Source organism: Cynocephalus volans, chromosome 9 (genome assembly GCF_027409185.1).
Source record: "Cynocephalus volans isolate mCynVol1 chromosome 9, mCynVol1.pri, whole genome shotgun sequence".
NCBI lineage: Eukaryota > Metazoa > Chordata > Mammalia > Dermoptera > Cynocephalidae > Cynocephalus > Cynocephalus volans.
The window spans coordinates 86,390,250-86,404,807 of NC_084468.1; the positions used below are offsets into that span (position 1 = coordinate 86,390,250).

General features: G+C 36.1%; 1 protein-coding gene across 1 annotated transcript; it reads right to left on the reverse strand.

Moving 5' to 3' along the window:
- Positions 1–254: 254 nt before the first annotated feature.
- On the reverse strand, positions 255–14,234 carry LOC134385993 (alcohol dehydrogenase 1C-like). Its single transcript, XM_063107848.1, has 9 exons — positions 14,217–14,234; positions 11,170–11,271; positions 10,419–10,557; positions 8,599–8,686; positions 8,282–8,501; positions 6,001–6,261; positions 3,955–4,090; positions 3,213–3,351; positions 255–335 (listed from the first exon to the last, which is right to left on the reverse strand). The coding sequence occupies exons 1-9, from the start codon at positions 14,232–14,234 to the stop codon at positions 311–313; spliced, it is 1,128 nt and encodes a 375-aa protein (XP_062963918.1). The 3' UTR covers positions 255–310.
- Positions 14,235–14,558: the final 324 nt, after the last annotated feature.

Genomic DNA, 14,558 nt, shown 5'->3' on the forward strand with positions numbered 1-14,558 from the left:
CAATGAAAAAGAGACCATAGTGGAATGATTAAGAAGGAAAGTTTATTGACTTCAATTCCCCAGGAGATATTCAGCACCTTATTGAAAGAGCTGTCTGGTTTGGATTTAACGTTTGAATGAAAGTGATTTCACATCAACATTGGTTTCTTCTGGAAAGCCCCCATGTTATGCATGTTATTGATTAATTGATTGATTGATTGATTGATGGCATCTCTGAAGAACAGAGTTAATGAGGTTGACCAGTTGGTGTTCCACGTGACACAGGATGGAGGACGCAGAAGATGCCATAAGGGCAGACATCTGTACAGTCTCAAAATGTTAGAATGGTGCGGATACTGCAATAGGAAAGAAAAGATATTGTGTTGACATTTAGACAATTCACAGTCTTCCATGGGAGAGTCCAAAGAGCCCTTGAGGTGTCCCAGTGAAAATCTCTCTGTTTTTCCAGCCACTCCATTCTCATTTCTTTGCATTTAGGTCAAGCCAAGTAAAAGGGCAGTTCATCTTTCCTGCTCTGTCTTGTGTTTTCTCCAATCTTAAGCTCACTCATAACATCCTGAGTGGCACTGTCATTTAGACTTCAATTCTATGTTATCATCCTTAGGGATTCATTTTTGAAAGCCCATGTGCCTGGCATAATGAGGAATATAATCAACAATGACTGATAATGTGTAATAACTTCCTGCTATTTGCAGGTGCTTTTAATGCATTATGCTATTCAAATCTCAGCCTAAACAACAATGCTATGAGGTAAGTTCTCATATTATTTTCATGTAGAGACTATAAAAGCGGAGACTTAGAGTTGTAACTTGCCCCAGGTCACACATCTAGTGTGGGGTGTTGAGATTCAAAGCTAAAAACAAAGTTGCACAAGTTAGAAGATGATAGATAACTTGCAGGAAAGAAGTGATCATTTAATAATGTTAGGACCATGTTGAAGGTCTAATAGAGTTTTGATACTGAGATGATTAAGGATTCTTAGAAGAGGATAATAAATTTGATTTGTATTAATTCTAAAAGACTTCATTCTTGTGAAGATTAGAAATGTAGCATTTACACTGGAAATAACACCTGTTTAAAAATCAACTTTTAGAAAAAGATAATCTTCTTGTCTCCTTAAAAATGTTTTCATATATATGTGTATGTAGTACATGTATATAATAACAAGATAGATAGATAATGTAGAAAATATAGGAGAGTGTAAAGAGGAAAGTGAAAATAATCTGCAATCCCACAACCTAAGATAAACATGTTAATATATTCTTGAATTTTTATCAAGTTTTTCTAGACATGGTGCATTTTTTATTGTTCTTTTTGAAAATTTGGAATTATATTGTATATAGAATTGATATTTCTATTTTATTAGTCTACAGTGACATAATGACAATTTCCCAGTGCAGTGAAATTATTTCTTTTTAATGGCTTCATTGATTTATAAAGCTTGTTTGGAATTTATTTAACCATTCTCTTAATGTTGGACTTCTAGGATATTTCTGATATCCTAGAATATTTTTGATATTATAAATAACAGGTAAACATGCTTAAACATGTGTTTAAACATTTGATTATTTATGTAGAACACATTTCTAGAAATGCAATTACTGGGGCAAAGGGTCTAAGAATTTATAGGTTTTCTATAGCAAATTACCAAATGGCTTTCCCTAAAAACTGTAGAATTAATATTAGTAGAAGTACTATATGAAAGTACGTATGTCACCTTACCCTTACCACTGTTGACCATTACAGTTTTTAATCTTTGCTTATTCTTAGGATTTATTACATTTTATTTTATTATTTTTATTTTTATTTTTATTTATTTATTTATTTATTTATTTTTTAAATTTTATTTTGTCGATATACATTGTGGCTGATTATTGCTCCCAATCACCAAAACCTCCCTCCCTTCTCCCTCCCCCCTCCCCCCCAACAATGTCCATTCTGTTTGCTTGTCGTATCAACTTCAAATAATTGTGGTTGTTATATCTTCTCCCCCCCCCGGTTTGTGTGTGTGTGTGTGTGAATTTATATATTAATTTTTAGCTCCCACCAATAAGTGAGAACATGTGGTATTTCTGGATTTATTACATTTTAATATGCACATTCAACTATATGACATTGTCATGAAGTGAATTTAGTTAATCTAACAAATTCTTTTGTTGCACGACACTGTCTTCTGGTTTTGATCATCTCTATATTTGCCATCAACTTTCCAACCTGCTGGAATGATGAAAGTTATAACCAACATTTGATGACTGTGTTCTATGCATGGTTTAATAGAAAGTGGATTGGCTTTGCTAACAATCAGATATAACTTGGTTTTTGGCTCCCCTGACTACCACTTGCATGATATTAGCCAAGTCATGTCCTTTCTGAATCCCAGTTTTCTCTTCTCTAAGATAGTGAAATTGGGACTGGCATATCAGACTTGTTTGGGAATCACATGAGATAATGCAGGTAGACACTTAGTACAGTGGGCCAGTTTATTCCTCCTTCAATAATATTCGCCAGATGAAGTATCTGTAATACTGTGTTATGTGAGTGCCTAAGAAATGCTATTTAAAATTGAAAACCTCATAGAAAGAAGTGTTGGGTAGCAGAAAAAGCATGGAATATGGAGCTGAAAAGCGAAGATTTGACTGTTACTAGTTATGCCTCATGGAAATGAGGGTGACAAAATTCATCTTCTTAGGCAGTTGCAGTGTTAAATGTTAGAGGTGGAAAATTCTTTGTAATCTGAAAAAAGAAATAACAATCATTTTTAAAATGAAAAACTGGTAAGATTTGTATAGAAAAGAATTCCAGTGTAGATTCACCTGCTTCCATAATGAAAGTTTTGGGGTTGTTGTGAATATGATTTAAATTTACAGTCATTAAATTTCAGCCTTATTTAGGTGGCCAGGCAGAGGCCTCAGTGACTCTATGTTATAATTATGATTGTGTGACAGTTCTTTTTAATCAAAGGTGTGTGTTCTCTGTTAAAGAAGGCTGAGTGGCTCTGGTCATTCACAGTCGCTATAACCAACATAATCTGACGTCAGCAGAATAGGACACACAAAACACTGTTCTTAGCCTCTCACAGTGCGATGTTAGAGGTTTCACATGCAGAGACTGAACCGGTGACGGAAACCAAGACGCTCCGATTTGTTCTCATCCTCTCCATTTTCATTCTCTGTTCGTCAAGCCCCTCCCATAAGAAGAAACTTAAAATCTACCTCTTTCCAGAACGAAGCAGGTCAAATCCTTCATTTATTTTTTCAAAAGGTAAAACATGGGTTATTAATGGATCCAATGAAAACTTCTTAGCCATAAAATCAGCCACGAGTTTGGGGATATCATCCTTACTCTTAAATCCTGAAAAGGAGACAATATCATGGGTAGATTCATCCACGAATAAGTAGTAGAATTGGAGAGGAGACTTTCCAAATAAAATTAAAATGGAAGTTTATAAAAAGTGCTTCATTCCACAGATTGCTATTACTGAGGTTGATAAGAGATAGAGTGCTTCAATACCCTTTTGAAGTGCTTTGGCTTTTAAAAATATCCCCCAGATAAGCAAGAGTCCTTAGTTATTATCTCTCTCATAGAGAAATTATAGTACAGATGATTATGTACTATTATTAATCATAATCATTTAATTATGATTGATGTTAAGGAGCAAATACAATAGTTACTTATATTTGGGCAATGAGTATAGACATAAATGATTGCTGTAGATTTCCAAGTGTAAAAAGAATGGTTCTGAACTGTCCTAATTAGTTTATGGGGACACCAGAAAGTTTATCTTGGTAACTTCTGTCTGCATTAGATCCACATCTAGTGGATTTAAAGTCTATAGATCCAACAGGATTTTCAACTTATTTTTACCCCGTCGCTTTTCAAAACCTGGATTATCACTTGGAAAAGGTAAAAAATTCATAGGCTAGTTAGAATTTGGCCTGAAGCCTAAGTACATACCACCAAAAACTGCCCCTTTCCAGGTGCGTCCAGTCAATAGCAGTGCAGGGTTTATCGAGAGGTCTTGGGAATCTGGAGGTATCCCTACAATGACACTTGTGCCATATGCGTGGTGGCAGCATAAAAGGGCAGCCAGCTGGAATAAAATCAATAGTTAGTATCCTTACAGTAGACTCTTGACAGTCCCTACTCATGACAGAAATTATCATGTACTACTGACTTAGCTAGATTGCGAATGCGTGAAGGGAAGAGATTATGTCTTTTGCTTCTCATTTTCCTTCCTGACAAAGATAGTGCTATGGCTTTAGGAAATGTCCACAATATTTTTAAAGGCAAAATGAATGAATGAATTTTGTGTTTTTAATTCTTCCTTGTAATGTAATAAAGGGGCAAACATCATTATAAACATGCAGAAGTCTAGTTTCTGAAATAGAGCACTGTTTCCTCATCACATGATTCTCGGGCAATCAAGGAGTTGCTTCATTCATTTATTAGGTGGGTATTTTGAATGTGGTACTTTGAACCAGGTATTGTGATGGTGAACAAAATATAATAATTATATCATCATATTTTGTCTCTCATCCAGTTGATGGTTTCCCTTTTTAATGGATCCCTATTTTACTGTCCATTTCTAAAATGGACATGTTGAAAATGTTTTATTTATCTCTCAAAAATACATACTGCTTTTATTTTAAATACACCTATTATTATGGAATCTTAAAAGACAGTCTAGAAAGCGTGTCCCCTGTAGTCAGGAGTTTGAACACATTCTGTATTAAGAAAATGGTTTAGGATCTCTTGATATACATAATGATCAGTCCTTTAATTTTGAATTATGACATTTCGAAGACCAGATATCCTCAGAACTAGTGGCTATCAGACATTTGGTATCTTCAAATAAAATAACAATCCATTTCCCCATATGAAAGTGGAGGGAAAACAGTAGAAAAAGAGCATAAAGAGAAAAGCTATAGCCTTGGAAATAGTTGGGTTATCTTAGAACTTCAATCATCTCTGTGTACTCTCCCAGTGCAGGCTGCCAGGGGCAATTTTCCCCTCAGGGTGCTGCTGCCCATTACCAGCACTGCTGGGACTTGCTGGAGAACTTCAACAGTGGGAACTTGTTGGTTTCTGGGGACTTTTTCACAGGATTCTGGAAAAATCTTGTTAGGTGAAAGATAGCTGGAGATGTGTTCCCCATAGAAATTAATGATTTTGGTAATTATTAGAAAGTAATAACATGTATATACAAAGATGATGTGAGCACTTCAAGATTGGAAATAGTATTTCATGCCAATAATACCAGCTGACAATTACTGAGATCTTTACCACATGACAGATAGCACTGTGCTAAGGATTTTACATGCGTTATATCATGTAATCCACAGACAATGCTATGAGATATGCATCTCTAAATTTGGGGGATGGTGAATTCTGTTGACTCTTTAAAGTCTTCAGTCCAACATAGATATTGGTTGCCAGCCATGTGGTAGGCATTGTGTTGCCTGGGTGGTAATACATAGCGAGGCATTAAATTAGTCACTTTCTGTTAATACTTGCCCTAAAATTCCTTATTATTTCTTCTGGCCAAAATATGACATGTGAAAAAGAACTGGAATTCATAAAAACATATAAAAATTGTTAAACTATTTTTGTTAAGAACGTGGGAGAAAATAAAACTTGCCAATTTGAGAATAGAGTGTGTACTATTTATCTTTACTTGACTTTGAAATTTTTTACTAAAAATTTATAATGGAAATTTTTAAGGGCTTAATGGAAAATAACAAGCTTTTTTTTCTCTGTTTAAAGATGAAATATAATTGAGACAGGATTGCTTAGCTTACAGAATGAAAGATTTCTCACAGAAATAAACAATCCAGGTAACCAACAAGAGATGGAAAATTGCCATTTATCCTTTAAAAATATTTATTTTATATTACATATATATTATATATATTATATTATAAATATAATATTTATATTCTGCTTCTTAAGCATTCTCCAGATTGCAGAAGGAGAAATCTCTAGGCATGTCATGGTACATACCATGGTGTCAAGCCGACCAATGACTTCAAAGGAAAAATCCACACCTCCATCGGTCATTTCCTTTAGCACCTCCTGGATGGGTTTCTTGTAGTCTTGAGGGTTGATGCACTCGGTGGCCCCCACCTCTCTGGCCTTTGCAAATTTGTCCTTGTTGATGTCCACTGCAATGATTCTGGATGCTCCAGCTGCTTTACAGCCCATGATAGCAGATAGGCCCACTCCTCCCAGGCCAAACACAGCACAGGAAGAGCCTGGGGTGACCTGTGCTTACAGAAAATGCGCAAATGGATCAAGCAATCAATGATTGTTACAAAGTGCCTTAGCTTTATAAATAGCCATGCCTTGTCCGTTAGCAGGGGCTAACTGTGATGTTCAACCTGCTGTTAAAACTTCTTTGGGCTTCAGTTAATTCATGTTTAGATTTGAGGAGGTTGAACTAGTCCAGTGGTTCTCAAACTTGCTGCACATTAGACTCATGAGAAACATCAAAAAATCCCAATGAAATCAGAATCTGTGTAGGTGGAACACAGCCCCCAGGTGACATTAATGGGAAACCCAGGCTGAGAACCAGTGGGCTGGATGATCTTTGAACTCTAGACATCAGTGACTACGATCTTGAAGAAAATATCCATGGCTAAAATCCATCTACAGCAAGCTTCACTGTCTCATACATACACAAAGACGATTTTCAGAAAATGAAATAAATGGAAAAGGTTACTCCAAGTGACTGAAAAATAATCCAATCAAACTCTCAACAATTCACTCCTTGGCTGATTAACTTTCAGCAGTCATGACCAATATAATGAGAGCAGCAATTAGCTTTGACACATTGAAGAGTTATCCTTGGCTTAATGCAAAGCCTAAACAGGGAAAATTCAGCATGTACTTTTAAGATAATGAGAGGGTACTTCAAAACATTCATGGAAAGATTTGTATTGTCTTTTAATTCTATTTTTTTGTAATCTTTTTGAAATACTCTCATACAGCTTGAGACCAGTGTGATCTTCATGCGTCTTTATCCCTGCTTTTTAAAATGCACTAATGAAAATAATGCAACAAAAGTTGGTTTATATTTTAATAATGAATGAAATTTATTATCATAAGTACTGTCAGCTTCTGCTGTGTGGGCAAGGTCACTTATACCACCTACTCCATCAGAAGAGATAATTGTTCAAGGGACTTAGTGCTAAAGTCACGGAAATTTGGAAAAGATGTGATTTAAATAGTTTACATTGGCCAGGGATGGTTTAATAAACCTAGTCCTCTCTGGTCAGAGTGGATAAAATGCTGTTACTGTTCTGTGTGATCTCACTGTTACATTCCCTTAAGGGTGTCTATGCACTCATTCATTCACCCAATTTTATTAAATACTATGAGGTACAAAACCACTTTCCACATTACTTAGAAAAATATGAGGCTTGTCACTATGATTTTAAAGTGCTAGTGATTGAGTATTACAATTTAACATTAAGTAGGAGATCTGAGAAAGATATTCTAGTCTCAGCTCTCATAGTAACTAGCTGTGAGATTTTGGGGAAAAGGTGTTGTGTCTCTGGGTCTCAGTTACAGAAAACGAAAGATATTACTGGATTTTCAATGTTCTAGGAAGAGGAGCCCTTAGAGACTTTCTCCTTGAAACATACCACTTCTAAAGTGTGTGTGTGTGTGTGTGTGTGTGTGTGTGTGTGTGTGTTCATGGCAGGGGAGGAGAAGCACCAGTGAAATCTCATAAGTGGAGCAAATGCATCATTAAAGAGTCATTTACTTTCCTCCCAGGAATCCACAGAGTGGGTGACCCTCAGTTTGCAGGTGTATCTGGTAAGGATTTGGAATTTACTTTTGATTGTAATTCTGGGAGTGGGGGACCCATGGACTAGATGCTCCTCAAAGGCAAATGCTTCATTTCATTTACTTTTGCTGCCTCAGAACTTAGCAGAACGTTCTGTACCTGACGAATTTGGAGGTGCTCTCTAATTGTAGAATGAATGACTATATGAGTTCCCAGCCCCCAAATTTAATAGATCCAGAAAGAACAAATATAGAATAATTACTGAAAATGAAATCTTTACTTTTTTTTAACTAAATATCAACAACTTTTCATCTGTGATGAATGGTGACTTTTCAAGGACAGACTCTCAATTCTTTGGGGACCATTTTTCTATTCATAATCCATACCCCAAATCTATGAAGAATCATCTCTGAGTGTTGTCAGCAATTGCTTCCCTTTCTGTTTCTGAACAGTCTGAGTGTAACTGATTCTATGGCCCATTGTCATTCCTACCTTGGCGACTTTGACCGCAGACCCATAACCAGTTGAAAATCCACAGCCAATGAGGCAGACTTTCTCTAGTGGTGAGGCTGCATCAATTTTGACGACTGCAATCTCATCCACCACTGTGTACTGAGAGTAGGAACTGGTAGTTAGGAAGTGATGGACGGGCTTCCCCCTGCAGGTGAACCTGGTGGTGCCATCCTGCATGGTCCCACGAGGATTGCTTAGACTGGTCAGTGGAACACATAGACACACAAGGGCGTGAGACAGGAGTGTAACTAAAGTGAAAATTCATGGGCTGCGCAAAGACAGTATTAGAAACCTACTCGTTTTTCAAGCAGAGGTTGCTTTCCGGGTGTTTACAAATTCTACATTTTCCACACTGGGGATTAAAGAGCGGGATGACTTTGTCACCTGGAGGGATATAAAATAAATTTTTAAATTTCTATCCAGGAATTAATAGAGCAAGAACTTGAAGCTAACATGTGTATATTAGAGGAATGTGTTTTTAAAAAGTCTCCATGAATTAGAGTCTGATCATAGCTATGTCATCGGTCATTGCCTGCTAGTTATTGGTTTGAGTTTATACATGCCTGAAAATTCCTAAGAGGAAATGCAAATGCAGAAAACAACATGGATTTCAAAAGTTATTTCCAGTGTATTAGTGGTTAACTTTTATTGCATGCCTGATTTCTCCTGTGGTTTTTACAACCATCATCTTATTTTATCCTTAATTAATTAAACCTTAAATTTCAGTGCAAGTATAAATATAAAATTTTAATTGCAAGTGGGATGCCATAATTCCACTTGATGTTGGGAAGAGCTGGTATTTTGTAATACTTTGGATTACCAAAAAAGTGGGTATTTTGATAACCAATTCTTGGTTTTTCTATGCTTATACTTAACATAAAGTGAAGGCTTTCATCAAAATCTTGTTCCATTTTTGAGGAGAACAACAAAAATGAAACAAAGATTTTAAGAAATTCCTTTGAAAACCTCAGCCCTCAACAACGAGTTAGGCACTTTCTTTTAGAATAAAAACTGATTTTCAGATGTTTTTAGCTGATGACTTATGAATTACCTCCTTTTCCTGCTTTGGTGAAGAAAGCAGTGGGGAAAAGTAAGGGTGTCATTTTATTCCTAAATTCTTTCTAACTAAAGGAAGTACTAAGATCTGAAACTCAAATTAGACAGATTATTTTATTCCTTGCTGTTCATAGTTTAAGTATTTGGTAATTGGGAAGGTTGAATCTTCTGACTAAAGTAATTTTTTAGAATTGAACATAATTGTTATTTTTAATCATCTATGCTACCTATCCCACAAAACCAAGGAAAATGCTTGGCCCATCCCATCTTATAGATAAGCTTTATGTAAAGAGGATGGCATGGAAACTTTCTATTTATTCACCATTCATCACTAAAAATATGTATATTAACATACCGTATAATTAGGATAAATAAATACAGAAAATAAAATACATAGTAATTTGTAACCAGTCACATGTAACCACCGCTAAAGGTAATAGAACAGACACTGTTTATGGCCCGAAGCCTTCTGCTATGTTTCTTTCACTTCCTTCCATCTACTCTTTTTCATTGGTTCCATGTTCAAGAAATAAAAGCCATATTGGAAGAGAAAATTAGTACATGGGCTCCTCTTACCTCCTATGACAAGATCACATTGATTCGGTTATAGCCTCACAGACACTATTTTGTGAACTCCGCCCAGACTGTTTTCATACACTGATCTGGGGACTCAGAACAGAAGCTTCTGCTGTTTCCCTTGTCCCTCCTGTGATTCTGTTCGGGCCCTGACAGAAGACAGAGCTCAGCACCACTACCATGGACGTTACTAGATTACGAACTCCACAGTGGCAGGCACTGTGTCTCTTTGATCCTCATGTGCTCCCAGGCCCGAAGCTGGTACCGGGCATCTAGTAGATCCTCAATGCAGAATCGCTGCAGGAGAGAATGCATGAGTGTTGAATGCGTGTGTGCCTGAGCCGGGCAGGGAGAGAGGGAAGGAGGAAAGCCCTCAAGTCCCAGCTTGGCCACGACCGTGTGCAGGTTGATCCATTGCTCATTGCCTGTTTTCTCATCTCAGGTTCCTGCATCACGGCACGTCCCCTGAGTGTGACTTCTGTACCTGGTTTTACTGTAGTCACCCCTTCTCCAATGCTCTCCACGATGCCCGCTGCCTCATGGCCTAGAATCACAGGGAGAGGTGAGACCATGTTTCCACTAACCACATGGTCATCTGTGCGACACACTCCTGAGGCCACCATCTGCAGAGTAAAGAGAAGATGGTTACATTCAGAGAATATTATGACCGTCAACTGGATTTAACACATTCAATTTCCTGAAATTGAGCTTCTAAAGAGTTTTCAAGAATTTTGCTCATAATTCCTACTTTCCCAAGTACAAGAGATTCAGTTTTCCATAAGATTTTCCAGTCCAAAGCTCTCCTTTATCTTCCTGTTCTTAATTGAACAATTTAGAATAATCTGTGAAATAATTGATCCTGAAATATTTATCTTACATAATAAAAAAGAATGCATGCCTTTTACATAAGTAGAAATTGCAGTATAACACCAAGAAAATATCTAATGTAAATTGATTTTGAAATCTTAATATATATCTTTTGTTCTTTTCTTTTGTACAAGTGTGCAAATTCTTCTTTATTTTACTAAAATTATACTGTACATACTCCTTGGTCACTTTTTTAAAATTTAACAATTTCTGTTTGTATTCTACTTGACAACAAATATAAATTCATTTTCTGGATGACCATGTACAAAGATGACCAAGTACAATGAATCTTTGTTTTTTTCCATTTTTAATATTCTCTGAATTTTTAAAAAGCAAAATTAAATAGTAGTAAAAAAAAAATGTTCCACCTTAATACGAACTTCATGGGCCTTAGGAGGTGCAACCTCTACCTCCTCAATGGAAAAGGGTTTTTTTAGCTCCCATAGCACAGCTGCTTTGCATTTTATTACCTGGAAAATTAAACAGAATGATTATACCAGTAGTTCCCCACTCTTGAAGTCAGGGATTATGTCTTTTCTTCTTTATAAACGCAGAATCTAGCCCCACATGGTGACTAAAAAGTGCTCCATAGAAGTGACCATTCCTGGTTTCCTAAGAGAACAAAAAGACCTTTTTCAAAATGTGCAAAGCATGAAAAAACAAAACCAAAATGTGTAAAGCAATACTATAAGAAAAGAAAAACAGAATTAAATATAATAAGACATTGAGATAAAATGGAATATGTAATTTTAGATCATCCTCATGTTTTTCTCCAAAGGTGTTTATTCCTGATATTTCCTAATGCTGTCCTAAAATCAGTTGGTTATCCATTATTGTTAGCTTGTAAGTGAAATTGTAAGTCACCATGATTCGAGGACAGAGTCAGTGTCTGTTCACAGAAAGTCCGTTGCTCCTTTGCTCAATGTTCTGCTGAAGCCAAAGGATCTAACGGTTACGTCCTTGCCTTCCTGCCTAGGGTGGCTTCTCTTTCTCTGCCTATTCTCCTCCTTTGATCTGCTCTGTTCACCACTTCTGTGTGCTATTCGTTTGCACCCCTCATGTGAAACTTAGCTTTGGCAGCCTGTTTTGTTACCTAATTTACGTATGGAGACTCCTTCCAGATTAGATTTGAGCCAAGAATTGCAGAGGTTAAAGCTCATGGGTGTGTGTGTGTGTGTGTGTGTGTGTGTGTGTGTGTGTGTGCGTGCACATGAACACACACTCACCCACACACATATATTTCAAAACTGGAGACCGTGTTTGAATTTCTTGCTAACACAGCGTACTCATAGACGTTCTTAAAGAGAAACGTTGAACTTCTATTTTCAGGGCTTGGGAATGTACCATTAAATCTGTCTTCTGTGTTGTAAAGCATGTACATTAAGAGAGCTTTTTTCCAGTGAGAATTGACATAATTGCACATATGATTTAAAATTCAATTGAAATTTATTCTTGTCCAGTTCATTTTCAATTCAATATCTTTGTCGATTTTTTCCACATTACAGGGTGTTCGCCATGGTCCATGATAAAATATGAGAGCTCTTGGAAGTAATATACTGACTCGAGTAGTGGGTAGGTCCTGAGTATCGGGTGCCTATGATTGGCAGGCATGTCGTGGTCTGTTTTGGGTGAGTTACACATTTTATCTTTAAACCTCACAAGGACGCTACCGGGACAGTGTTACTGAATTGTTGACCTCATTTTACATAAAAGGATTGAGGCTCAATTGACTCAGTGATTGAATAATTTCGCCAAAGTCACAAAGCTGGCTGTCTGGAGAATTAAGATGAATCTATCCTTACATTTTCCCCACCCCACGGTGGGGAAAGTTATGAAAATGTCAAAGAAAACAATCAGAACAATATTGATAGCAGTTACTATCATTTATTGACTTATTTCTATGTACCAGGCACTAGTCTATGTTCTTTATGATTTTAATTTATGAAGTTCTCAGAACCACCTCATGAAGCTCTCGTCATTTAGCACTTGAGGACAATAAAATGCAGGAAGGGTAAACGTACATGAAGCGTTATCTGAAGCTAAGTCATTGACGTTGCACCAGAGTGGGGAGCACTGACCGCCTCTCTCAGCACTTACCATTGTCATTACTACACTTGGCTCACACTTCTGCTCTATGAACTCATTGTTTCTTTCAAGCTGAATTTTGGGAGATTTAGTTTTTCCTTTCTCTAACTATTTCTCATTGGGAGAATATGACATTGTAGATACTAATCAGTAATGAATAAAAATAAAGTGAGTTAGAATGAGGACACAATCACAGACTCCCGATTTCCAGTCAATCTTGTTGATAGGAGCCTGTTTTGCCACACGGTATGCATAGAAACGTCCGAACCTCAGACTGAACTTTCATAGTGAGTTATTTTACTGCATGATCCACTCCTAACCAACAAATGTACTGGAAACAGTTGTATAGGCTTTGATAATTAAGCAATTAAAAAACAAGAATTGGTTATATTGAAAGGTTGCACCCGTTTCTCTGTACCTGTAAACACATTGAAGAATAAGTATAACTTTATGGAATGTTTAGAAGTAATTATCTGTGGTCCTAGTGCTAATAAGTGATTTAAATTGTATTAGCACTAATTTTCTATAAAATCATGGTGAATTTTGTATGGAGAAGATACTGTTCAGTTGTTCAGGAGGATTTCTGTGAAGATTGCCTGAATTGTGCATAACGGGCTCCTTTTAATCAGAATGTGCATGTTGATGTCTTGTTTAACTTTGATGATTATAATGGTTTGAGATCAATATGTCTTTTGTAAAAGATTTTATAGTAAGGTTAAAAGGATATTCCAAATTCCTCTGAATCAAATTCTTCTCCTAACACTTTTGTCAGAGTTAACTTTTCTGTGTCCATAAAAATATTATGTTTTTGTTTTCGTTTTTGGTGGCTGGGTGGTGTAGGGATCTTAACCCTGGACCTAGGTTTTATCAGCACCATGTTGTAAACAAGTAAGCTAACCAGCTAGTCTATAAAAAGAATATGATTACAAAGAATAGCACATTTAAATTATGAACACTTAAATGGCATATTTATATTATTCTTAATATAAAGATAATTTCTGTTTAGAGAGTTCTAACTTTAGATTTACATATAGTCAACATTACCTTGGAATATACACTGACTTTAACTACTAAAATTTTATTTAATGTAAGAAATAAAGACTTCAATAGGTACAGGTTCTATACATTCTTGTGAAAGATGTTTAGAAATAGCATATTTTCATTGTTGCTCAGTATACTTTGTGTATTGTAGCACAGATTGCATATTGTATTTTAGTGTATCTTATTTCTAATTCAGATATGAATTTTAAATTATTTATTAAATACTGTATCCCTTTATTAATTCTATTAATAAAAATATATTTCCAACAGTAAAATCTTTTTTGCTTACTTTTCCTGCTGTGCTCATGTTGTTTCTGTGTTCTGTTGAGATCAGGAGACTGGTGAATCCTTGTGGACTTCCTCCTTGCTTCAGAGCATGAATATATATTGCACAGATATTTTGTTTGCTTGTGTAATACCCAATTCAACATGTGATCTGGATCTTTAATCTGCACCCATCAGCTATTCTCAGACCAAGTCACATCAGGAAGAAAAGGGCACTGAACCAGCATTCAACCTTGACTTTGTAATATGTCAATTTTGAATAACATTTTGTTTTCATTAGGTTAAATATTTCCCTACACATAAATTTTAATCTCTCTTCCCCTCTCTCTTTCAGATTTCATGTTTT

What these genes read in the sequence shown, in the direction of transcription:
- LOC134385993 (XM_063107848.1), bottom strand. An exon ending in GGTGACTACAGTAAAACCAG is followed by an intron (nt 8,687 to 10,418) that starts GTACAGAAGTCA and finishes ATATCCCTCCAG; the next exon opens with GTGACAAAGTCATCCCGCTC. An exon ending in CTGCGGTCAAAGTCGCCAAG is followed by an intron (nt 6,262 to 8,281) that starts GTAGGAATGACA and finishes CTGTAAGCACAG; the next exon opens with GTCACCCCAGGCTCTTCCTG.